This window comes from Dermacentor silvarum, chromosome 8, assembly GCF_013339745.2.
Source record: "Dermacentor silvarum isolate Dsil-2018 chromosome 8, BIME_Dsil_1.4, whole genome shotgun sequence".
NCBI lineage: Eukaryota > Metazoa > Arthropoda > Arachnida > Ixodida > Ixodidae > Dermacentor > Dermacentor silvarum.
The window spans coordinates 26,210,104-26,228,521 of record NC_051161.1 but is presented as its reverse complement, the minus strand read 5'-3'; the positions used below and the strand labels follow the sequence as shown (position 1 = coordinate 26,228,521).

The 18,418-nt window shown below is 47.5% G+C and overlaps 1 protein-coding gene across 1 annotated transcript in view; it reads left to right on the top strand.

Annotated features, from left to right (window-relative positions):
* The window catches only part of LOC119460861 (bromodomain and WD repeat-containing protein 1-like), a 59,853-nt gene that overhangs the window by 10,759 nt on the left and 30,676 nt on the right, over nt 1-18,418 (top strand). Inside the window, exons 15-21 of the mRNA XM_037721969.2 lie at nt 448-576; nt 5,533-5,758; nt 6,048-6,212; nt 6,566-6,900; nt 7,679-7,819; nt 15,768-15,844; nt 15,939-16,368. Coding sequence (XP_037577897.1) covers nt 448-576; nt 5,533-5,758; nt 6,048-6,212; nt 6,566-6,900; nt 7,679-7,819; nt 15,768-15,844; nt 15,939-16,368 — 1,503 coding nt within the window. The remainder of the gene's footprint in view (nt 1-447; nt 577-5,532; nt 5,759-6,047; nt 6,213-6,565; nt 6,901-7,678; nt 7,820-15,767; nt 15,845-15,938; nt 16,369-18,418) is intronic.

Genomic DNA, 18,418 nt, shown 5'->3' with positions numbered 1-18,418 from the left:
TAAAATTTCCTGAAGAAGAAGGCAGATCTACATTGTAATAAATACAGTAAACGTCCAGAAAAGATTAAAATTTCCATATAACCCGCACCGTCATTGAAATCTTTATTGCTGGAATCTGGCTCAAAGAAATCTTGCACAAAGAAAAGCTCCAGAATTGTGTCACCAGTAATCCCTGTTATCCTTGGTGCTCTTTGTGCATGGGGCTGCTTCACAACAATGCAGGGCAATGCAGGCCGATATGTTTATGTGCAAGTTTTTTTCTTGAAGTGCAACTTCACTACACTGCACTTTGCATTGCTGCCATGATGCCGTGCCTGAATGCAGTACTCTTTTATGACCCATACTACTCTTCCTTAAAGTGAGATTTATGTGCAAAAATGCTGTGTACATATCTTTAAAGCTTGCACTTCTCTTGTTTGGGGGACTGACTTCGCTGTTTATCTTCAGATTGAAGGGCAAGGACACGGAGCAGTGTTTGACTGCAAGTTTTCTCCAGATGGCCTTTTATTTGCCTCAACTGACTCTCATGGTCATATCAGCATCTTTGGCTATGGCTCAGGAGACCCATACAAAAAGGTGAATATTTTCATCCTGCTGTACCGGGCACATTTTGTTGTTTACCTTGGAACATGCCATGCATGCTGGTGTCAGCTGATATAGTGGAAAGAATTGTATGCAGCATTTTGTGTTTTTGTGGCGAGGGTAAGTGCCTTTGATCTCTGCGAGACATCAACTTGTAATGCATAGTCTTTTATTGTTACCATCCCCACTTCAAGGTTCCTAGTGTCTTGTAGTCACTGACGTAATACAGCGGAACCACGTTCATACGATTTGTAATAAATATGTGAGAAAGGATCATACTAACTGGGAAATGTGCGATCCAAAGTCACTAAAAAAGTTTGGCGGAGTCGTCTATACAGTAGGCTCTCGATAATTCAAACTCAAAGGGACCCCAGGATCTTGTTTGAATTATGAGAAGTTCTCATAAATATGACTCGAGCCAACATACGAACTTGTGTTGTAATGAAACATTCACGTATATTCAATAATACATTCGAATCCATTTACAGTCGCCGACCGTTTATTCGGACGCTGAAAATTCGGACATGCTCGTTTATTCGGACACCTTCGCGGCACCGCCACTCGTCCCATTGAAGTAATGTATAACCACGACCGATAGTTCGGACGCTCTACAGCGCGCCGTTCGATTTTTCGGACTCCGGCGGCCTGGTCAGATGCGACGTCGAATGCCACGATACGGTCACGACTAGAGAGTACACTCTAGTCACGACAAGCTCGCCGCGATGTTTACATTTTGCTAGGTTGCCAACACTGAAAGGGCGCGCTTGCTATGGTTGGATTGCTGGTGTCTAAATCCACGCAGCACCTACAAGTGTCAGTTGCCGATCTCGAAGGCTATACTTTTGTTGGCTGCACCTATTGGTTGTCGTGTTTCGGATTTAGCCAGTCCAGTATCCATTGACTGTATACCGCGGCCAAACAGCAGGCCAGGCCAAGCCAGTGTGCTTGGAAGTCGGTGCTCGGCCTTTGCGTTGTCAGTTGTTACGTGACCTAGGCCTTGTCAAGAGCCACCTTTCAAGTCTTGCTCTTTTGCAGGGGTTCTCAAGTGCGTTCATCCCAGGGTATCCTGCTAAGCTCCATAAAGTGCCAAGGAACCCCCCCGATATAACCGAATGGCGAATTATCGAGGGTATCAAGAAAACAAACAAATGCTTCACTACGTCAACACGGTTTTATTTACTCAATGAATCGTCAAATCTTGTTTCTATTTAGCACAAGACCAGTGCGGAAGCTGAAATTCTCTTCATCTCATGACTGATTAGCGCTAGCAGCGGCGAAGGCCTCGTGACATCCTTCGCGGCTTTGCAACAACGGGCGCACACCCCGATTATTTTTTCGCCACTCAGCTGCTCGCCAACAAATTGTCCGTCCATCGCGATGTAGCCTGTGCTTTTTATCTTCGACAGCTTTGCACTGAGTCAAAGCGAAACAGCTGCGGACGAAACCGCGGCCGCTATCGACGCGATCATGGACGGCGACCTTGCGGTTCAGAAGGCAGGCGGCTGACGCACGCACCAAGTCAAAACGAAACTACCTTTCGCTGCAAGAAGTGCGGACGAAACTGCGGTCGCTATCGACGCTGCCATGGGAGGCGACGACGCAGTTGTGAAGGCACGCAGCCGATGCGCGCATCAAGTGAAAACGAAACTACTATATGCCGCAACCGCTGCGGACGAAACTGCGGTGGTTATCGACGTGATCAGAGATAGCGACTACGCACTTACAGAGGCATGCGGCTAGCCACCAACACGGTGTTACTCGCGGCGATAAACGCAAGAATAAAGGCTTTAAAGGCACAATTAGGCACGAAGCGCTTCGGCGTTGCTGTCAGTAACGTGCCGCGTACGATTGCCGCTGAGGACCACGGCGATGCGGACTGCGCCGCTTCGTTTCGGTTGGACGCGACGCCGTTCTTGCTCTTCTGCGGCACGCATTTGCGGTGCTCCGCGTTTTTTTTTTTTTTTAATTTTCCTCCAACGTATAGGTCAGTGCGCACGCTATCGGCACCTACCCTATCTACAAATAGGAGAAAGGCGCATGGTGGTAAGCTACGGCCTCCGAGATTCAAGTCCGAAAGCTTAGGCGCGCTGCCCATTCTGAGAAGTTGGGTGGCTACAAGCTGCTTGCGTACTTATTGCGCAGTTCGCGCGTTGCTGTTACGCACTGTGATGTGCTTTTTGACACTCGGGCATGGGTAATGGAGGTTCTTTGGATCAAGCGCACCTCTTGTTTGCCGTTTTAGACACTTGTCGGCAGCGGGACCAGGGAAAATTTATCAGTGGATCGCGAAACCCCGAGCAGGGGCCTGCGGAACCCGTAGGTTCCGCGGAACCCACTTTGAGAACCCATGGAAGCCTTAGTGTGTTAGGCCTGATTTGCTTGTTCGATCTCGTCCAGTCGTCGCGTAGTGCGAAATGGCTCCGATGCCTGTCGTGCCATCTGCGCCGACGAGACGTGGCAATTACAAGACTGTCTATAGCGATAGCCAGACACTGTCGGAAATAAAGCAGACCTGATCGCGTGTAAGCGTGCATCTGTACAGTCGCGCATTGACAATTTTTTCCGTCCACTGGGACCATAAAGGTACTTTTTTCTGGCGAATCCTTTTTTTCGGACTCTCGATTATTCGGATTTTTTCGCGGTTCCCGTCGAGTCCGAATAAACGGTCGGCGACTGTATAACAAACTCTATAGTTATGCGAAAAGTGGTCGTTATATCAGCAGTTCGTTATAACTATATGGACTCACCATTAATAACAGCTTAACTGCCCATAAGCTGGTCCAAGCAGTTACAGTTCGGCAGCACTTTTGTCTGAAAACCAGATTTTCAGCGTCATTTTTGTTCCCGGTGCATTCCCGCACCTAGCTGCAAACTTCCGTTAGAAACGTCCATCTAAAAAATGAAGTGCGGCGTCATGTAGCTCTTTCAAATTGGCACCTGGTTGCAATCGCCTGTCATTTCGAAACTGCACGCGCTGCCACAATTTTTTATTCGAGCTTGATATATATTTTACTACCAGCGGGACATGACTGTATTCTGCATACGAGGGCGAAGCGTTCTATTTGGCCGGAAGCATAAATTTCGGGAACTACTGCGGTATGCCGTCATTCTGCAAAGGTCTTGGACATCATGGTTTCGGCATTGCGACCGCGTCGGCCACACAAGACCCGTAAAGTTATGTAATCTATGTCACTTCCGGCAAAAAAAAATTCGATGTTCGAAAGGTAAAACGTCACCGCGAACTGTTATCAGAAATCGGCAACGTGTAAACGAAGCGCCGCCAAACAGTGATCTCCTGATAACTGCATAGTAACCGCCGATCCTTTACAACATAGCATGGCGGCAGCGCGTGGTGCAGCTTTCGTGTCGACAGGAACGTTTGAGCGGCTGTTGTTCTAATAGTGGAAAGATAGATGGTCGTTCCCAGTCGTTCAAACTGGCATAATGCACATCGTGTCGCACGGACAATTGTAAACAAACGAGAGTGACGCCGTAGTGGCATCTAATGTCGCACTGGCGCACGCCGCGCGCCATGCTGTTTATGCTGTATGCGGCACGCCTCCACTCTGGAGGCGTGCCGCATTCGGTTTGCATTCATCCGAAGCTTGTTCTTCGCTTTCATGATGGTCGTCAGCGTGCTCTTCGATATCCGATATTTCAGTGCTACTGAAGTCTTCACTCCAGCATCAACTTCTATTGCAGCCAATTTCTTCTTTGCGGAAAGAGTTCGATACTTCCCTTGAGGCAGCATTATGCGAACGGCAGCGCAGCCGGTGATGGAACGATAAAACGCGTTGGCGTGCGGAGTTGGCCGAGGGATCACGCGTGGCATTTTTTGTACATGCCGCGCGTGCCGTTTCAGCCACCTCAGTGGTTTCGTTTTTTTTTTTTTTTCTTTTTCTGCTTCAAGGGAAGTATCGAACTCTTTCCGTAAAGAAGCAATTGGCTGCAATAGAAGTTGATGCTGGAGTGAAGACTTCAGTAGCACTGAAATATTGGATATCAAAGACCTTCATTAAAGTTCTTTGTCTGTCTGTCTGTCTTTCTTTTTCTAAAATTTTTTAAAATTCTCTCTCAACATACGATTCTGTTGGTGCGCGCGTTTTCGCCGCTTTGACACGTGCGCATACCGGGAAAAGGAGAGATAGAGCCGAGAGTCACGCACGTCCTCAATCAACACGTGATTGTTGGTGCATGCACTCGGTTTGGCCCCTTTGACACATGTAGGCAGGCAATCGGCTTTATTTGCGACTGTTAGTGATATACAGTGGAATCTCGATGATACGAATCTCACGGGGTCACAAAAAATATTCGTATTAGACGAAATTCGGATCATCGAAACACAATTAAAACTACCTAAATTAATGGGGGAACACGGGGATCTGATCGCGAAAATCACGAAAGAAATCTATTTTTTTAAACTACACGTTTCGGTATCTGCAGCGTCTAATCTACGCTGTATCAAAATGGCTTGGCTGAAAACACACTAAAAGTGGCTGAAAAAGATTAATTCGTCAGTGCGCAGGGCGAGAAAACAGCTTTAAATTGCACACAATCATCGCAGTTCACGGAGACATATCTCGTATTTCCCGCCACCGAGCGCCGCCATCTTGCTGTCGCTCGAAAGCTCGAAGTTTCACTGTCCCGCTGATCAGATTTCGACAATCGCCAACTGTGTTGGCCACTGTTGTTTTGCTTCGAGTGTCACTTCTTTTGTGAGCACAAGTTCGCCCAATAAAAGTTAGTTTCGTCATTCACAGTTTTGCTACTGTGTTCTTGACCGTCACTACCATGTGACAGTATCAATGAGATTCCACTGTACACCTATATATGATTGGTGTAAAGAATGGTATGGTGGGTGGTCGTTTGTCAGGTAGCTGTTCTATCATTGCTGGGCAAGTTGCAGGGAGTAAAGGTATGTTTATGTGATTCCATGATTCCAACCTCCAGGTTCCGGATGAGCAATTCTTCCACACGGACTACCGGCCCCTGATCCGCGACGCTCAGCAGCATGTGCTGGACGAACAGACCCAGTGCGCTCCCCACCTGATGCCACCACCCTTCTTAGTGGACATTGATGGCAACCCATACCCACCAGCGCTGCAGCGACTCGTGCCTGGTCGGGAGCACTGCCTCGACTCGCAGCTCGTCCCTTACGTGGCTGTGCTTGCTAATGGTGGGGAGCCCTTCCCTGCTTCTTGCCTTGCTTGCTAAATTTACTTGGTTACTGAAAGTGATGTGGCACAGAAAATGTAGGACACACATGTAAAGAAAACATGTGCAAGTACTTGTGGACACCTTCTTGCCGATGACAATGAGCCTACAATGCCAGTTAAAATTTTTTGTGGCTTTAAAATACCTCTGTCAGGCTCTACAGCTTGTATTCGTGCCCCATTATCCATGTGTTATAAAAGCCAAGGCTCCCAGGCGCGATGGATGACTGGGTGTGCTACTGGTCTCTTCAGGTGAAGCCGAGATCTTGGAACCTGTGCGTCCTGTGGAGGATGAGGAAGCTGAGGAACGGCCTGCCATTGATGAAATGATTGAGCAGCTGCAGCACGAGCAGGATCACATGCTAGCAGCTGAAGGGCAGTCCCCACCACGATCAGCACAGTCCCGCCTGAATTTGGGTAGGTGCTTCACTGCTGCTTAGGCAGAAACAGGCTTATCATATTTCAAGAAGTACACCTTTTCAGAATGATTAATGTGTGCGACAGCTTGAAGTACATTTTTTTGGCAAGCTGGCATGCAAATAGACACAAGGACAGGAAGACAGTTACAAATAAAGCGCCACTTCTAGCGTAATTTGCTTGTCTTGCCTTCCTTGTGCCTATTCATGTAATGGCTGACCATGGCAACTAACCCAGTAGGTCATTTATCGTGTATCTATTCTTCTGCTCGATTCCTGCAGAAAATTCAGAATGACTGGCAAAAGCACTGTGTGCAACCAAGAGCTCATACTTTCAGCCTGTCTGCCATGCAGGCCATGCAGGCCATTCTCCAGGAGGCCACCATAGCAGAGTCGGAATGCGACGCACCGGCGATGTTGAAGGTGTACGGCAATCCTCTGGCCACTGGCAGTCGCGGGATGCAGAGCAGCCTGGTCCGTCTTCCGAATCTGGGTCTGGTAGCACTAGCAGCAGCAGTGCCAGCAGTGCAGCTGTGCCCTCTCGGCTCGCTCGCTGCTTCCTTGGGACTGCCGCAAAGTCAGCGCTGGTAGCCAACTCGTTGCACCGTGCAGCCACGATGGCCGATGCTGAGTTAGCCTTGTACCATGCAGAGAGTCAACGGCGCCGGCAGAGTCTGGAGGTCAAAGTGGTGAGCCATTCCTGCTGTTAATATAATATTGAGTGTCAGAGGATACACATATGCTAGTTAGGAGCACAAAAATGTGTGTCTCTTGCCATATCAACCAGCACCAAAAGTTTAAAGCCCAAAGCAGGCCGCAGACAATGCCACATTTCTTTAATGATGTGGCTTTCAGCTCATCAGTGGGCACTGGCAGCACTTGTCATTGATGCTAGGAGCTGGCACCTGAAGCTAAACTTTACTACCAGATTTACTTGCACAGTATGATACATACACGCTCTGCTTTGGTGCTATGCAGTTTCGTGAAAGAACAGCTACTCTGTAGTTTCCCTGTTCACTGGCTCTGGCTGATGATGATAGTGCATGTAACTGAGAGCCATCTCTTGTCAGGAAAGTGAATGCTCTCCACCACGGTGCCCATGCAACAACCAATCAAAATGACGCATAGGCTGTTGCGCAGCTATCAGCAAGTAAAGTAGTTAGCCATATGTAAGTCCCATTTTTAAAGCAAGACCTTCTTTACCTACCTCTCCTCGATTAGGTGTGTTGTGATGGTAATGGTCATAGTCAGCAGTCTAGCCGATTCGTGTTACTCGGCACGTGACCCGTCGGCCTAAACAGCTAATAGGTTTTCTGGCGCCATGCTGAGCTCTCCATTTTTGCACGGTGTCAGGAATGCTTTTGGCTGTCTACTTTGATACATTCAGTGCCGAAAGCACATTCTGCACATCGAAAGTATTTTTGTATCTGGGCTCGACTGGTATTCCTGATTTTTCTTTCTTTACAGGTTTGTGAAAACCTGCTGGTAAACAAACGCCGTGTCAATAACAGTCGTGCCAGAGCCACTGCCAAGAAGAAGCCCTCTGGTGTCCAAACGCGCTCCTCGCGAACAGTTCCCGGTTCAAGGTTAGCCAGAGATGACTTCGAGGTAAGCTCATATTGGCTCTTTGTATTGGGGTCTCTATATCATAAGCAATTTCGATGACAGTAAAAGCAGCGGAAGAATTCTATACTGACCTGTACAGTACCCAAAGCATCCAAGCTACGTCCATTCGAAGTACTAGTGATGAAAAGGGTACAAAGGCTCCTTCTATAACTAGCGTTAGAAGGGCCTTGCAAGACATGACCAAGAGAATAACTCCTGGAGAAAATGGAATAACAGTCGATTTAATCAAAGATGGAGGAGATATCATACTTGAAAAGCTTGCGGGCTTATATGCAATGCCTCATGACTTCAAGTGTATCAGAGAGCTGGAAGAACGCCAACATTATACTAATCCATAAGAAGGGAGACGTTAAAGAATTGAAGAACTATAGACGCATTAGCTTGCTTTTAGTATTGTATAAAATATTCATCAAGATAAGTTCCAATAGAATCGGGGCAACACTTGACTTCAGTCAACCAAAAGAACAGGGTGGCTTCAGGAAGGGATATTCTACGATGGATCACATCGATGTCATCAACCAGGTAATCGAGAAATCTGCCGAGTGCAATCAACCTCTCTATATGGCTTTCATAGACTATGAAAAGGCATTTGATTCAGTAGAGATACCAGCAGTCATAGAGGCATTGCGTAATCAAGGAGTCCAGGAGGCACACGTGAGAATCTTGGTTCTTCGCTAGAAAAGTAGAAAGGGACTTATCAAGAAAAGTGTCAGGCAAGGAGACACAATCTTTCCAATGCTCTTCACTGCATGCTTAGCAGAAGTATTCAAGCTCTTAGACTGGGAAGGCTTAGGAGTGAGGAGAAATGCGAATATCTTGGCGACCTTCAGTTTGCAGATGACCTTGTCCTATTCAGCAACAATGGGGATGAATTACAACAAATGATTGAGGAACCGAGAAAGTGTTAGGGTGGGGTTGAAGACTAATATGCAGAAGACAAAGATAATCTTCAGTAGCCTGGCAAGGGAACAAGAATTCAGGATCGTCAGTCACCCCTAGAGTCTGCAAAGGAGTACGTTTATCTAGGTCAATTACTCACAGGGGACCCTGATCATGAGAAGGAAATTTACAGAAGAACTAAATTGGGCTGGAGTCCATATGGCAGGCATTACCAAATCCTGACTGGGCGCTTACCACTGTCATTGAAAAGAAAGGTGTACAATCATTGCATTCTACTGGTGCTAACATATGGGGCAGAAACTTGAAGGTTAACGAAGAATGTCAAGAACGAGGACCACACAGAGAGCGATGGAACGAAAATATAAACGAAAAATGTTAGGCCTGACGGGAAGAGAGCGGTTTGGATCAGATAGGAAACGGGGATATCCAATATTCTAGTTGGCGTTAAGGGGGAAAATGGTGCTGGGCTGGCCCTCTACTGTACCATTTATAAAAGCGCTTCATTGATGAAGCTTAGTTTCACACGAAATAGTCCTGTATCTTCTGCTTGAGCAACTTCGCTGCCTGCTACAGCCTGCACTTCTCCACATTGTCTAAAGAATAGGAGCAGCTGAGGCTGCAACCTTTGTTGGGATATGGAGGGAATGCCAACAGCGCTATGCCTCGTGGTACACCGAGCCCCGCGGTTGGCACATGCCAGCCCGGCAACTGCGGTTGAGTAGAAGCTCGAGGAAACAATAGACGACAACCACGTGTACACTCAGAATGCATTTATTACAATTGCAACTAACACTTCGAGCAGGCCAGCTAGCTATAGTTAACATTACTGAGGGTTCCCTCGAAGAAAATAATACGCTAGGTAAAGAAGGGCTTCCGACTTACCAGCTAGGCATATGGGCGGCCGCGGCTATTACCGTGGCAATAACGCAGCTGACTAACCATGTGTGGGAAAACGGGAGCAGTGGAGGAGACTTCCATCTTCGCTGCTTGCTGTGGTCCAAAGAGACTCGGGCGATGTCAGTGGGATCTCACATGACACACCCGATGGCGCTGATAGTGATTGCCCCTTGCGTAGCCTGTGAAAGGAAAGTTTCCCCTCTCCCCTACCTGCCTGGCGCACGTACGCCGTGCATGCGACGGTCGTGGGACCCGAAGATTCCCACATCCCTCCATCCTTAAATATTCCCTTATGGAGGAGAAATTGCTGGAAGGAGGGCAGTGACGAATTCTCCGGGCCGATGTGATAGTAAACTCCGTCAGGAAATGGTGGAATCCGCGTTGATAAGCAGCACAGTCCTATGCTTGCGATTCCCTTGCGTAGCCCATGAAAGGAAAGTTTCCCCTCTCCCCTACCTGCCTGGCGCACGTACGCCGCGCGTGGGACGGTCGTGGGACGGTCGTGGGACGGTCGTGGGACGGTCGTGGGACCTGAAGATTCCCACATCCCTCCATCCTTAAATATTCTCTTACAGAGGATAAATTGCTGGAAGGACGGCAGGAATTGGTGGAATTCACGTTGATAAGCAGCACAGTCCTGTGTGGCGGCTGTCTAGATACGGCAGCTGCCACAGTGGTTGACGATGACAGGGGCTTGCCCTCAAAGTCTGCGACGCAACGTCCACCCAGGAACAGTGGGTCAGAACTTATGTGAAGCGGCGTGTGTGCCGGCATGAGCAATGTCGCACCGACGCGTCGTGGGAATAAAGTATGTGATGGTGGGTCTCCCTTGCCATGTGCTGCTGCGTTGGACCCGGAACAGGGAGGGACATCCACTGCAATTTGAGGCACCATTAGCAAATCCAGGCAGCTTCACTCGTTCAGAAAAGTCACTGAAATGCACTCCACAAACACTTATAATTAAAGCAGTAGAGGCTTTTGCGGCGTCAGCCGTCTGACGCAATGCCGAACCACACGTCTACCTTGCTTCTACTTTATTCGGAAAGAAAAAACAATCAAGTTCGTTTGAATGAAGTTATTTGTTTGGACCGAATTTTTCCAGTTCGATACAGCGTGAAAGTGGGCGATGCTCGTAGTGCTCTATGGTGCCCCAAAATTTCTGTCATTCCGCCTGCAAAATATTGTCTATCTGAACAAAATAAGCTTTCTATTTCGAACGAGGTTTCGCCGCTAGGGCGAGTACAGTAAAGCTAGTGAATTCGTTTGCACCTGCTAAGTGTCACGGCATGGTCATCTTCAAACATGCAACCGGCAGCTCCGTAGGGCCTTAGGCCTAATCGCGTCCATGACAGCAACCAATGCCATAACAGCCTCGTAAAGGGTTCCAATGAGCTGCCACGAGGAGATGCAGGCCTAGCTAAGTGGCTCCCGCTCGCTGCTCAACACGCAGCTTCCAAGCGGACTCCTGGGACCGCGCCCCGCTGATTTCCTAGCCAGCATTTCTAGTGCCCTGCTCCCAAAGCCAAAGATACAAAAATCACCGCCCAAGCACTCCGTACAGATGGTTAACCAGCGAAGCTGAAATGTGTGGCCCCGGTGTTTATCACTGGGTTAATCCCGATGGTTCATTAAAGTATTTCTCAATTATTGATTGCATCTTGCCTTTGGGTGAGGCCTAACGCTGGTCCGGACGAAGCCTTCCTCGCACCGAACCGATCGTCTTTCCATTTTCCAAGCGTTTGCCCCACGTTGGGAATGCCAAATGTCAGGATAAGGGGGGGGAGGCCAACGGCACTACGCCTCATGGCACATGGAGCTCTGCGGTTGGTGCACGTCTGCCCGTCAATTGCGGTCCGGATCTAGCTCGAGGAAAGAATAGATGACAACCACGTGTGCTCTCGGAAAGCATTTATTGCAATTGCAGCTAACACGCCGAACAGGCCAGCAAACTATAGGTGACATCACTCAGGGTTCCCTCGAAGAGAATAGTACGCTATGTAATGAAGGGCTTCCGACTTACCAGCCGGGGATACGGGCGAACGTTGTGATTGCCGCGGCACAACCAAGTGCAGGAAAACGGGAGCGGTGGCGGAGAATTCCACCCTTGCCACTTGCTGGTCTACAAAGAGACTCGGGTGATGTCAGAGGGATCTCACATGACACCATGTGGCGCTGATAGCACTTGCGATTCCCGTGCGCTGCCCATGAAAGGAAAGTTCCTCCTCTCCTCAACCTGCCTGGCGCGCGTGCGACGGTCATGTGACCTGAGGATTCCCACATCTTCCACATTCGCGCAGAAGCGCCGGACTAGTGCGAGTGCAACTGTCACCTCAGAGAATGTGGGTAAAGGATCATTATTGCTTTCCTCATTGTGACCGCTTTCACTTGTGCTCGGTACGATGTCGGCAATTTAGTCTTCGTTTTCAGGATCTCCCGTGGTCGTGACGCCATCATCTGCACTCACAAACTCGTCCGCCGTTGATCCATCAACGGCTTCCAGAAATTCTGACAGCTCGCTCCAAACTTCGGCAACACTGGCAATGGCTTCGTCGCGCTCATCAGAATTTTCAGATTCATCACCGGCCACACGGAAGCCGGCACGTCTGATGCAACAGTGCATTCCGAAGGCACCGCGGCAACTTATATTTGCCTATAACTAGGGGCTGAAGCTTTTTTGATCCTTCCAAATTGGTTGCCAACGGCAGAGATACACGGGCCTTGATCACTTTGATGGCGTGAGATTTGTCGCCCCAACAAGCAAGTGTCTTATTCGGAAACATTTGCAAAAATAGTGCGGTTTCATCGGCGTTGAATATATCTTGGGGTTCATATCTTGCTTTAATATCTGGCCAGTTTTCTTGCATTCATTTGTCCACACTACAATAGTCTACAGCTTGGCTTTCGCCAGTGACTGCTTTGCCGACAATTCTCGTGCTCTTCTTTAAACCACTGCAGCCAACCGGAGCCACCTTGAAAATCCTCCCTGCCAAGGAAAAAAGCCATGTCCTTGGCTTTTTGGTCAATCGTGGGGCTGGACACCGGGATGTTGCGCGACCGAATGTCGACGAACCACTTGTACACGGCTGCCTCGACGTCTTCATACACGGCTGTGCGTACGCGTCGGGCACCACGGGCACCAGGTGTTTTGTCCGCTTTAGCCCTAATCTCCCCTTTATTCTTCAAGATCGTGTTGAGTGCTCCTCGGAATCATGTACGCTGCAGAGACATCCGACTTCTCACCGCGTTCAACTCATTGTATGATTTCGAGCTTCACAGCGAAAGGCAAGTTCTGCCACTTCGCGGTAGCCATCATGGCAACACTGCGGAAAAAGGCCCACAAGGCGGAAACACAATTAATGAGAAAAGCAGCGAGGCAACCTGCACTTGCACAACGAGAGCACATGAGTCTTTGATTGGCTGTCTGAGCAGATGCTGAGCGCGGGCCAGAATAATTTTTTGCAAGGGGTTGTCGGCTGCTTACTCGACGCGGTGCGGTTGCGGTAGGGAGAGTGGGTGGATAGAGCCACGCGTGCCGGGCTAAAACCACTTTTGGGGTGTGTTGGTGGATTTGCCCGCCACTGCAAGGAAAAGTGAACATCTGGGGGACCTCATGCGCCGCTTGATTTTCGATATAGCAGGAATCGCTGCTATTTTTGTTCCATGTAAGCGTAATTTTGCTATATGTTCTCTTTGTAACTATACCGTTGTCAGAAATTGTGCAATATACAGTCAAACCTCGTTAATACGTACCCGCTTGATGTGTAATTGCGGTTTAAATGTAGTCACGAAGATTCCCCCACCCAGCCTCCATTGAACCCCATGTATTGGCTGACCGCTTAAGCCGCAGTCGCTCATTGCCCACCAAACGGTTAGTGCGTTCAATTTTTGTTTCTTATCTGCACTCACAGGCACAAAATCGGCAAAATCTCACGTGCGCAGACGTTCGATTCTCGAGTTGCGACGCCCGGACGACACCCACCAGCGATATGGTACCATCGTTTGTGAACTTTCAAGATTAGTGGCTTTCAAGATTAGCTCCCAGTAACGCGACGAAACCGCCGGTAGGGGGTGCGAATTCTCTGTCACCGTAGAATCGTAACTGTGCAGAAGCACATTTTATTGCGAAGCGCATTTCTGCCGTCACCGTGGACATCACTTTGAGGTTCCGTATCAAGTCAAAACACGGCAACATCGTCGTCGCGCGCCGTACGCTGTATGTGCGAGCGAAAGCTTGCGACGGTCAACCGCCTATCGCGCGCGGGCGAGAAAGAAAGGCGGGGCAAAAGTGCGCTGCTTCTGTCGCGCACGGCGGGGGAGGCGCGAAAAGGAGGGGTTTACTTCGCGGTGGCCACCGTATCTTGAAAGCGATCTGCTGCGTGGAAAAAGTGCGCGCCCACACGGGCTTCATCTTTAAAGCGATCTGCAGACAAAGTGCAACTAGCGCTGGTAGCTTCGTATGCACTGTGCTTCCGACGTCTAGTTCGCGTTGAAGCGAGAGACGGCACACTCGCTGCTGCTGCCGCGCCTCCTCACTCAGCGTTCTGACAGTGAATTTCTGCGGTCATTGAGCGAGATGTGTTCATGTTTACCAGTGAACGCGTTACACCATTCTTGTTAATTTAGTTAGTAAGCGGGGCCTCATAGGCAAACTGGCTCGCGGGCTCATCGAGTTCGAAGATGCCGTCGTCGTGGCAAGGCCACTACGGCGGCAAGTGAAGATTACCGATTTTTTGCTGCCTACCCGCAAATAAAGCCTGTCCGAGTGTGTGTGTTTGAGATCATGGTGACGTAGTTCTTTTCTGGACGGTAAGTAGCCGCTAAACTGGCATTGGCGGTTAATTCGTACATTGTTTAGTGCGTACCTAGGTAAACGTTGTTCCCGGCCAACGACGTATTAACGATGTTTGACTGTACAGGATAAGTAGATGTAAATGGGTTCGGTTCAGTCTGGTTCGACTGTATAACTTATTTCACCTCTCCTGAGGCTGAAGCCATTTGTTTGATGTGCAAGTAAAATTTAAAATATTATGCAGGGTGTCGCAGCTATCACGCAGCATCATTATAAAAAAGAGGAACGGCATTACGCGAAGCCAACCTAGTGCGTATTGTTTCCAGTACAGTGAAGTAGCCGCCAGTAATTTTTTCGTTACTGAGATTTAATTAATTAATTGTAAATAATTATCTAACTTGATAAGTACTGTCCTAATTATCAAAGAGTCAATGAGAAAGTTGTACAGCAACATGAAAAACTCCCGATACAGCTTTCTGTTGCTCAATACGTGCTACATAAATGTCTTTTTCCGAGTGTCAAAGAAGCCCGCGAATACACGCAGAATTGCCGTACGACTGGCCGCTCGAGGCACTTTGCATGTATTTGCTGGCTTCTTTCATGCTCAGAAAAACACATTTATGTAGCACATATTGAGCAACAGAAAGCTGTATCGGGAGTTTTTCATGTTGCTCTACAACTTTCTCATTGACACTTTCATAATTAGGACAGTACTTCTCGAGTTAGATAAATAATTACAATTAATTAATAAATCTCAGTAACGAAAAAAATACTGGTGGCTACTCCACTGTACTGGAAAGAATACGCACTAAGTTTCCTTCGCGTAACGCCGTTCCTCTTTTTTTAAATCGTGCTGCGTGATAGCTGGGACACCCTGTATAATCAGTAACGGAGCGTGAAGTGACTTGCAGCAGTTTATTTTTTCTTACTTTTTGCATGACACATTATTGTATTCAATTGATTTGCTAATGAGAAGAGTGATGGAGTAAGGTGCTAATGAATTCCTGTGGCTAAAGTATTTCTGGTTGATTGCTTGAAACAAACCACTGTTTTCATATTAACTGCCTATCTACGCTGTGTTCTCACTGATATAGCTACTTTCAGTAAAGTTTTGCGCCCTGTAACAGGCTTAGTGGTGCCACTTTTTAACCTTGGTATCAAGGGAGGTTGGATAACACAAAATAAGATCAGCGTGTCGAGAACTCTCGGGATAAATTCCACTTTACGCTGGTACTTTGCCAAAGCAAACTGATAGCAGTCAGCAATGGACCAAGAACATAGCCTTTTATTCTCTTGGACTTGACGTCAAAACAATTCAGATTCGACGAAATCTTTTTTGTGTAGGATCCCGATGACATCAGCTTGAGTTCCACTACGGACACCGGTGCCGTCTTTTCTGAAAGCTCTGAAGGCAGTGCAAGGTGAATATAGGTCTTTGTCACAACTCAATGTTCACCATTCTTAGCAGCAAAGTTCACCATTCTTATCATTATTTATTGCTTTTTTATTTAATAGTTGCAGTGACTCTGACTACTCAGACTGGGTTGAAGAACCCAAGTCTCGCAAGGCTGCCCCTAAGAGTAGTCCTAAGAAACAGCGGCGGATTGTCCAGCGACCTGAGGAAGACGACGATGATGAAGAGCACGAAGGGAGGCTTAAAGAAGAAGCAGAGTCCATGGTTGAGGATGACTCTGATGAAGAGGATGTCATGGTGGACGACGAGATTTCAGATGATTACGATGACAGTGCTGAAACTATCCGCCCGGCCAAAAGTAAAGCAGCAGCAGTAGACAGTGACGAAGACTACGTTGAAGTGACAGCTCGTGCACGGAAAAAAAAGCACCTTGTTCGCAAAAAGGAACGCAAGAAAAAGCCTCCCATAAAATCGTCCTCAACAACTCCGACGCCTTCATCATCCGGAGCTGGTGGCAGCAGGCAACCTCCAGTGAGTGATATTCAAGTACAGCACTGTCAGCTGACATTTATCGGCCCTTTTCATAATTCACAAGTGTGCTTCCCTGCACTGCAAATTTGCCCAACTAATCTTAGCATCGGTCATTATTCAGGTGAAGATAAACTGCTAGCTGCCCGTGCTAGGGTTTTTCTTGCACGTGGTTTCTTCAGGACGGCCACATCAGCATTTTCATATCTTTGCTAGCTGCCCATGCTAGGGTTTTTCTTGCACGTGGTTTCATCAGAACGGCCACATCAGCATTTTCATATCTTAATGTAAGGAAATATGAACTTTGCAAGAATTACTGCTCTGCTATTAGTTGGGCAAACTGCCTCGCAGGAAGGAAAGTTAGCTTTACATTTATGGTAAGGGTTTGTTGCATTCATTTTCAAAAGCGTGTTAATACCCATATGCCTCACATGGGCATGCCAGAGGAGTACATAGAAAGTCATAATGGCAAGCAAGCAGAGGCATTTGAACAACTGTAATTTGTGCTCAGAATGAAAACAAATTGATAAGATAAGAAAACACACGGGCCAGTGGCCACTTGGCTGAAAGCAAGAACATGTACCACTCTTATTCTTGGGCTAGCAAAGCCACTTGACAATCTTGCGGAGCTAAAGAAAGCTGACCTGAACAAGCTGAATCCTTCTTTCTTCACTTCAGTGATCCCTCGTTAGTTGGTCCTGGTGCTTGAACAAGAAGCACAATACCACCAAAAATAAGGCCCCTTTTTTTCAAATAAGCTGTTGTGTGTTGATTCGCACTGCCAAAAAGACCAGTTTTTTCGACTAAATTTGAGGAAGTAGAAGAAATGCTGGATCATTTAGTATGGAATGGCAGCTGAGTGATTTTCGCTGCTTCCAATGTTGGCAGGCCAGTCTTTCCTCTCTTTTATACCTATCAAGAAACCGGGTATAGGTGCATGTTTGCCTCTAACTGAAACCAAACTCTTCTACAGTGCTGTAAATGTTGAAACTGGAAGTGTACTTTAACTTGAAAGTAAACGATCCTGAAAGGAATCGACCAACTAGGGTGTTAGTCATATAGCGGAGAAGACAAGGGTGCTAGCAAACAGCGAGCAACCGGTCAACATGATACAAATGCCTGTGACAATGCAGGCTTGGTTTTAAAGCAATAGTTTTCTTTGGCTCTGCCTCCCACTTTGACTTTCTATGCCCATAAGTAGTTTTGTCTGCCCATTTATGTGATGTTGAGGGTGACTTGACATGTGCAAATGTATCTACATAAAAACATTGCATTTTCAATGGGTGGTTTTGAACCCGCTTCCCCAAGCCCAACATGTTAGCCCTATGCTCTAACCATTAAGCTACAGCCTAAAGAGACGAAATAAAACACCTTTATGAATTTTCCTCGTGCAAGTCAGCACTTGGCGCGTTAGGCATATTGGAATAATTTATTGGTGAAAAGTGAACACGCACATTTTTTAGCCAAGTTGGCTTCTTATGATAAATAAAAATTGGGCCCCTCGGTTGCCTTCTCATTCTTTACATAACGAGGGTCTCGAATACGGCAACATTGATGCCTTCCGGTAGTATATGTGGGTTTATTGACCAGTTGCCTTCACCCAAAAAGATCACATACTCATGACGCCTGCGGCAGAAAGATATTCCACATGCGCCGCCAAGGTTTGTGAGTGGTGGAGCTGGCTAACATTCCCAGGATTAGTTTGTAGTTGTAAAACATAAATGGCCCAGAAAGTGGATGGGAAAACGGCACGCCGGTAGCTCAATTGGTAAGAGCATCGCACGTGTAATGCGAAGACGTGGGATTGTTCCCCACCTGCGGCAAGTTGTTTTTTCATTCACTTTCATTTCCATTAATTTATCATTTTTCTTTAACTGAGTTAGTAGTACAAGTAATTTTTCCCTGTTTTCGTTGGTGTCTGTGTTTGATGGCTTCTTATGATATGTTTTATTGTTGTGACATATGAGGATGCTCTAGTTTAAACTGTCTCTTTTCAAACATGGGAAAAGCAGGAAATCCTTTTATTGGGCAACCACTTAGCAAGTTTGAATGA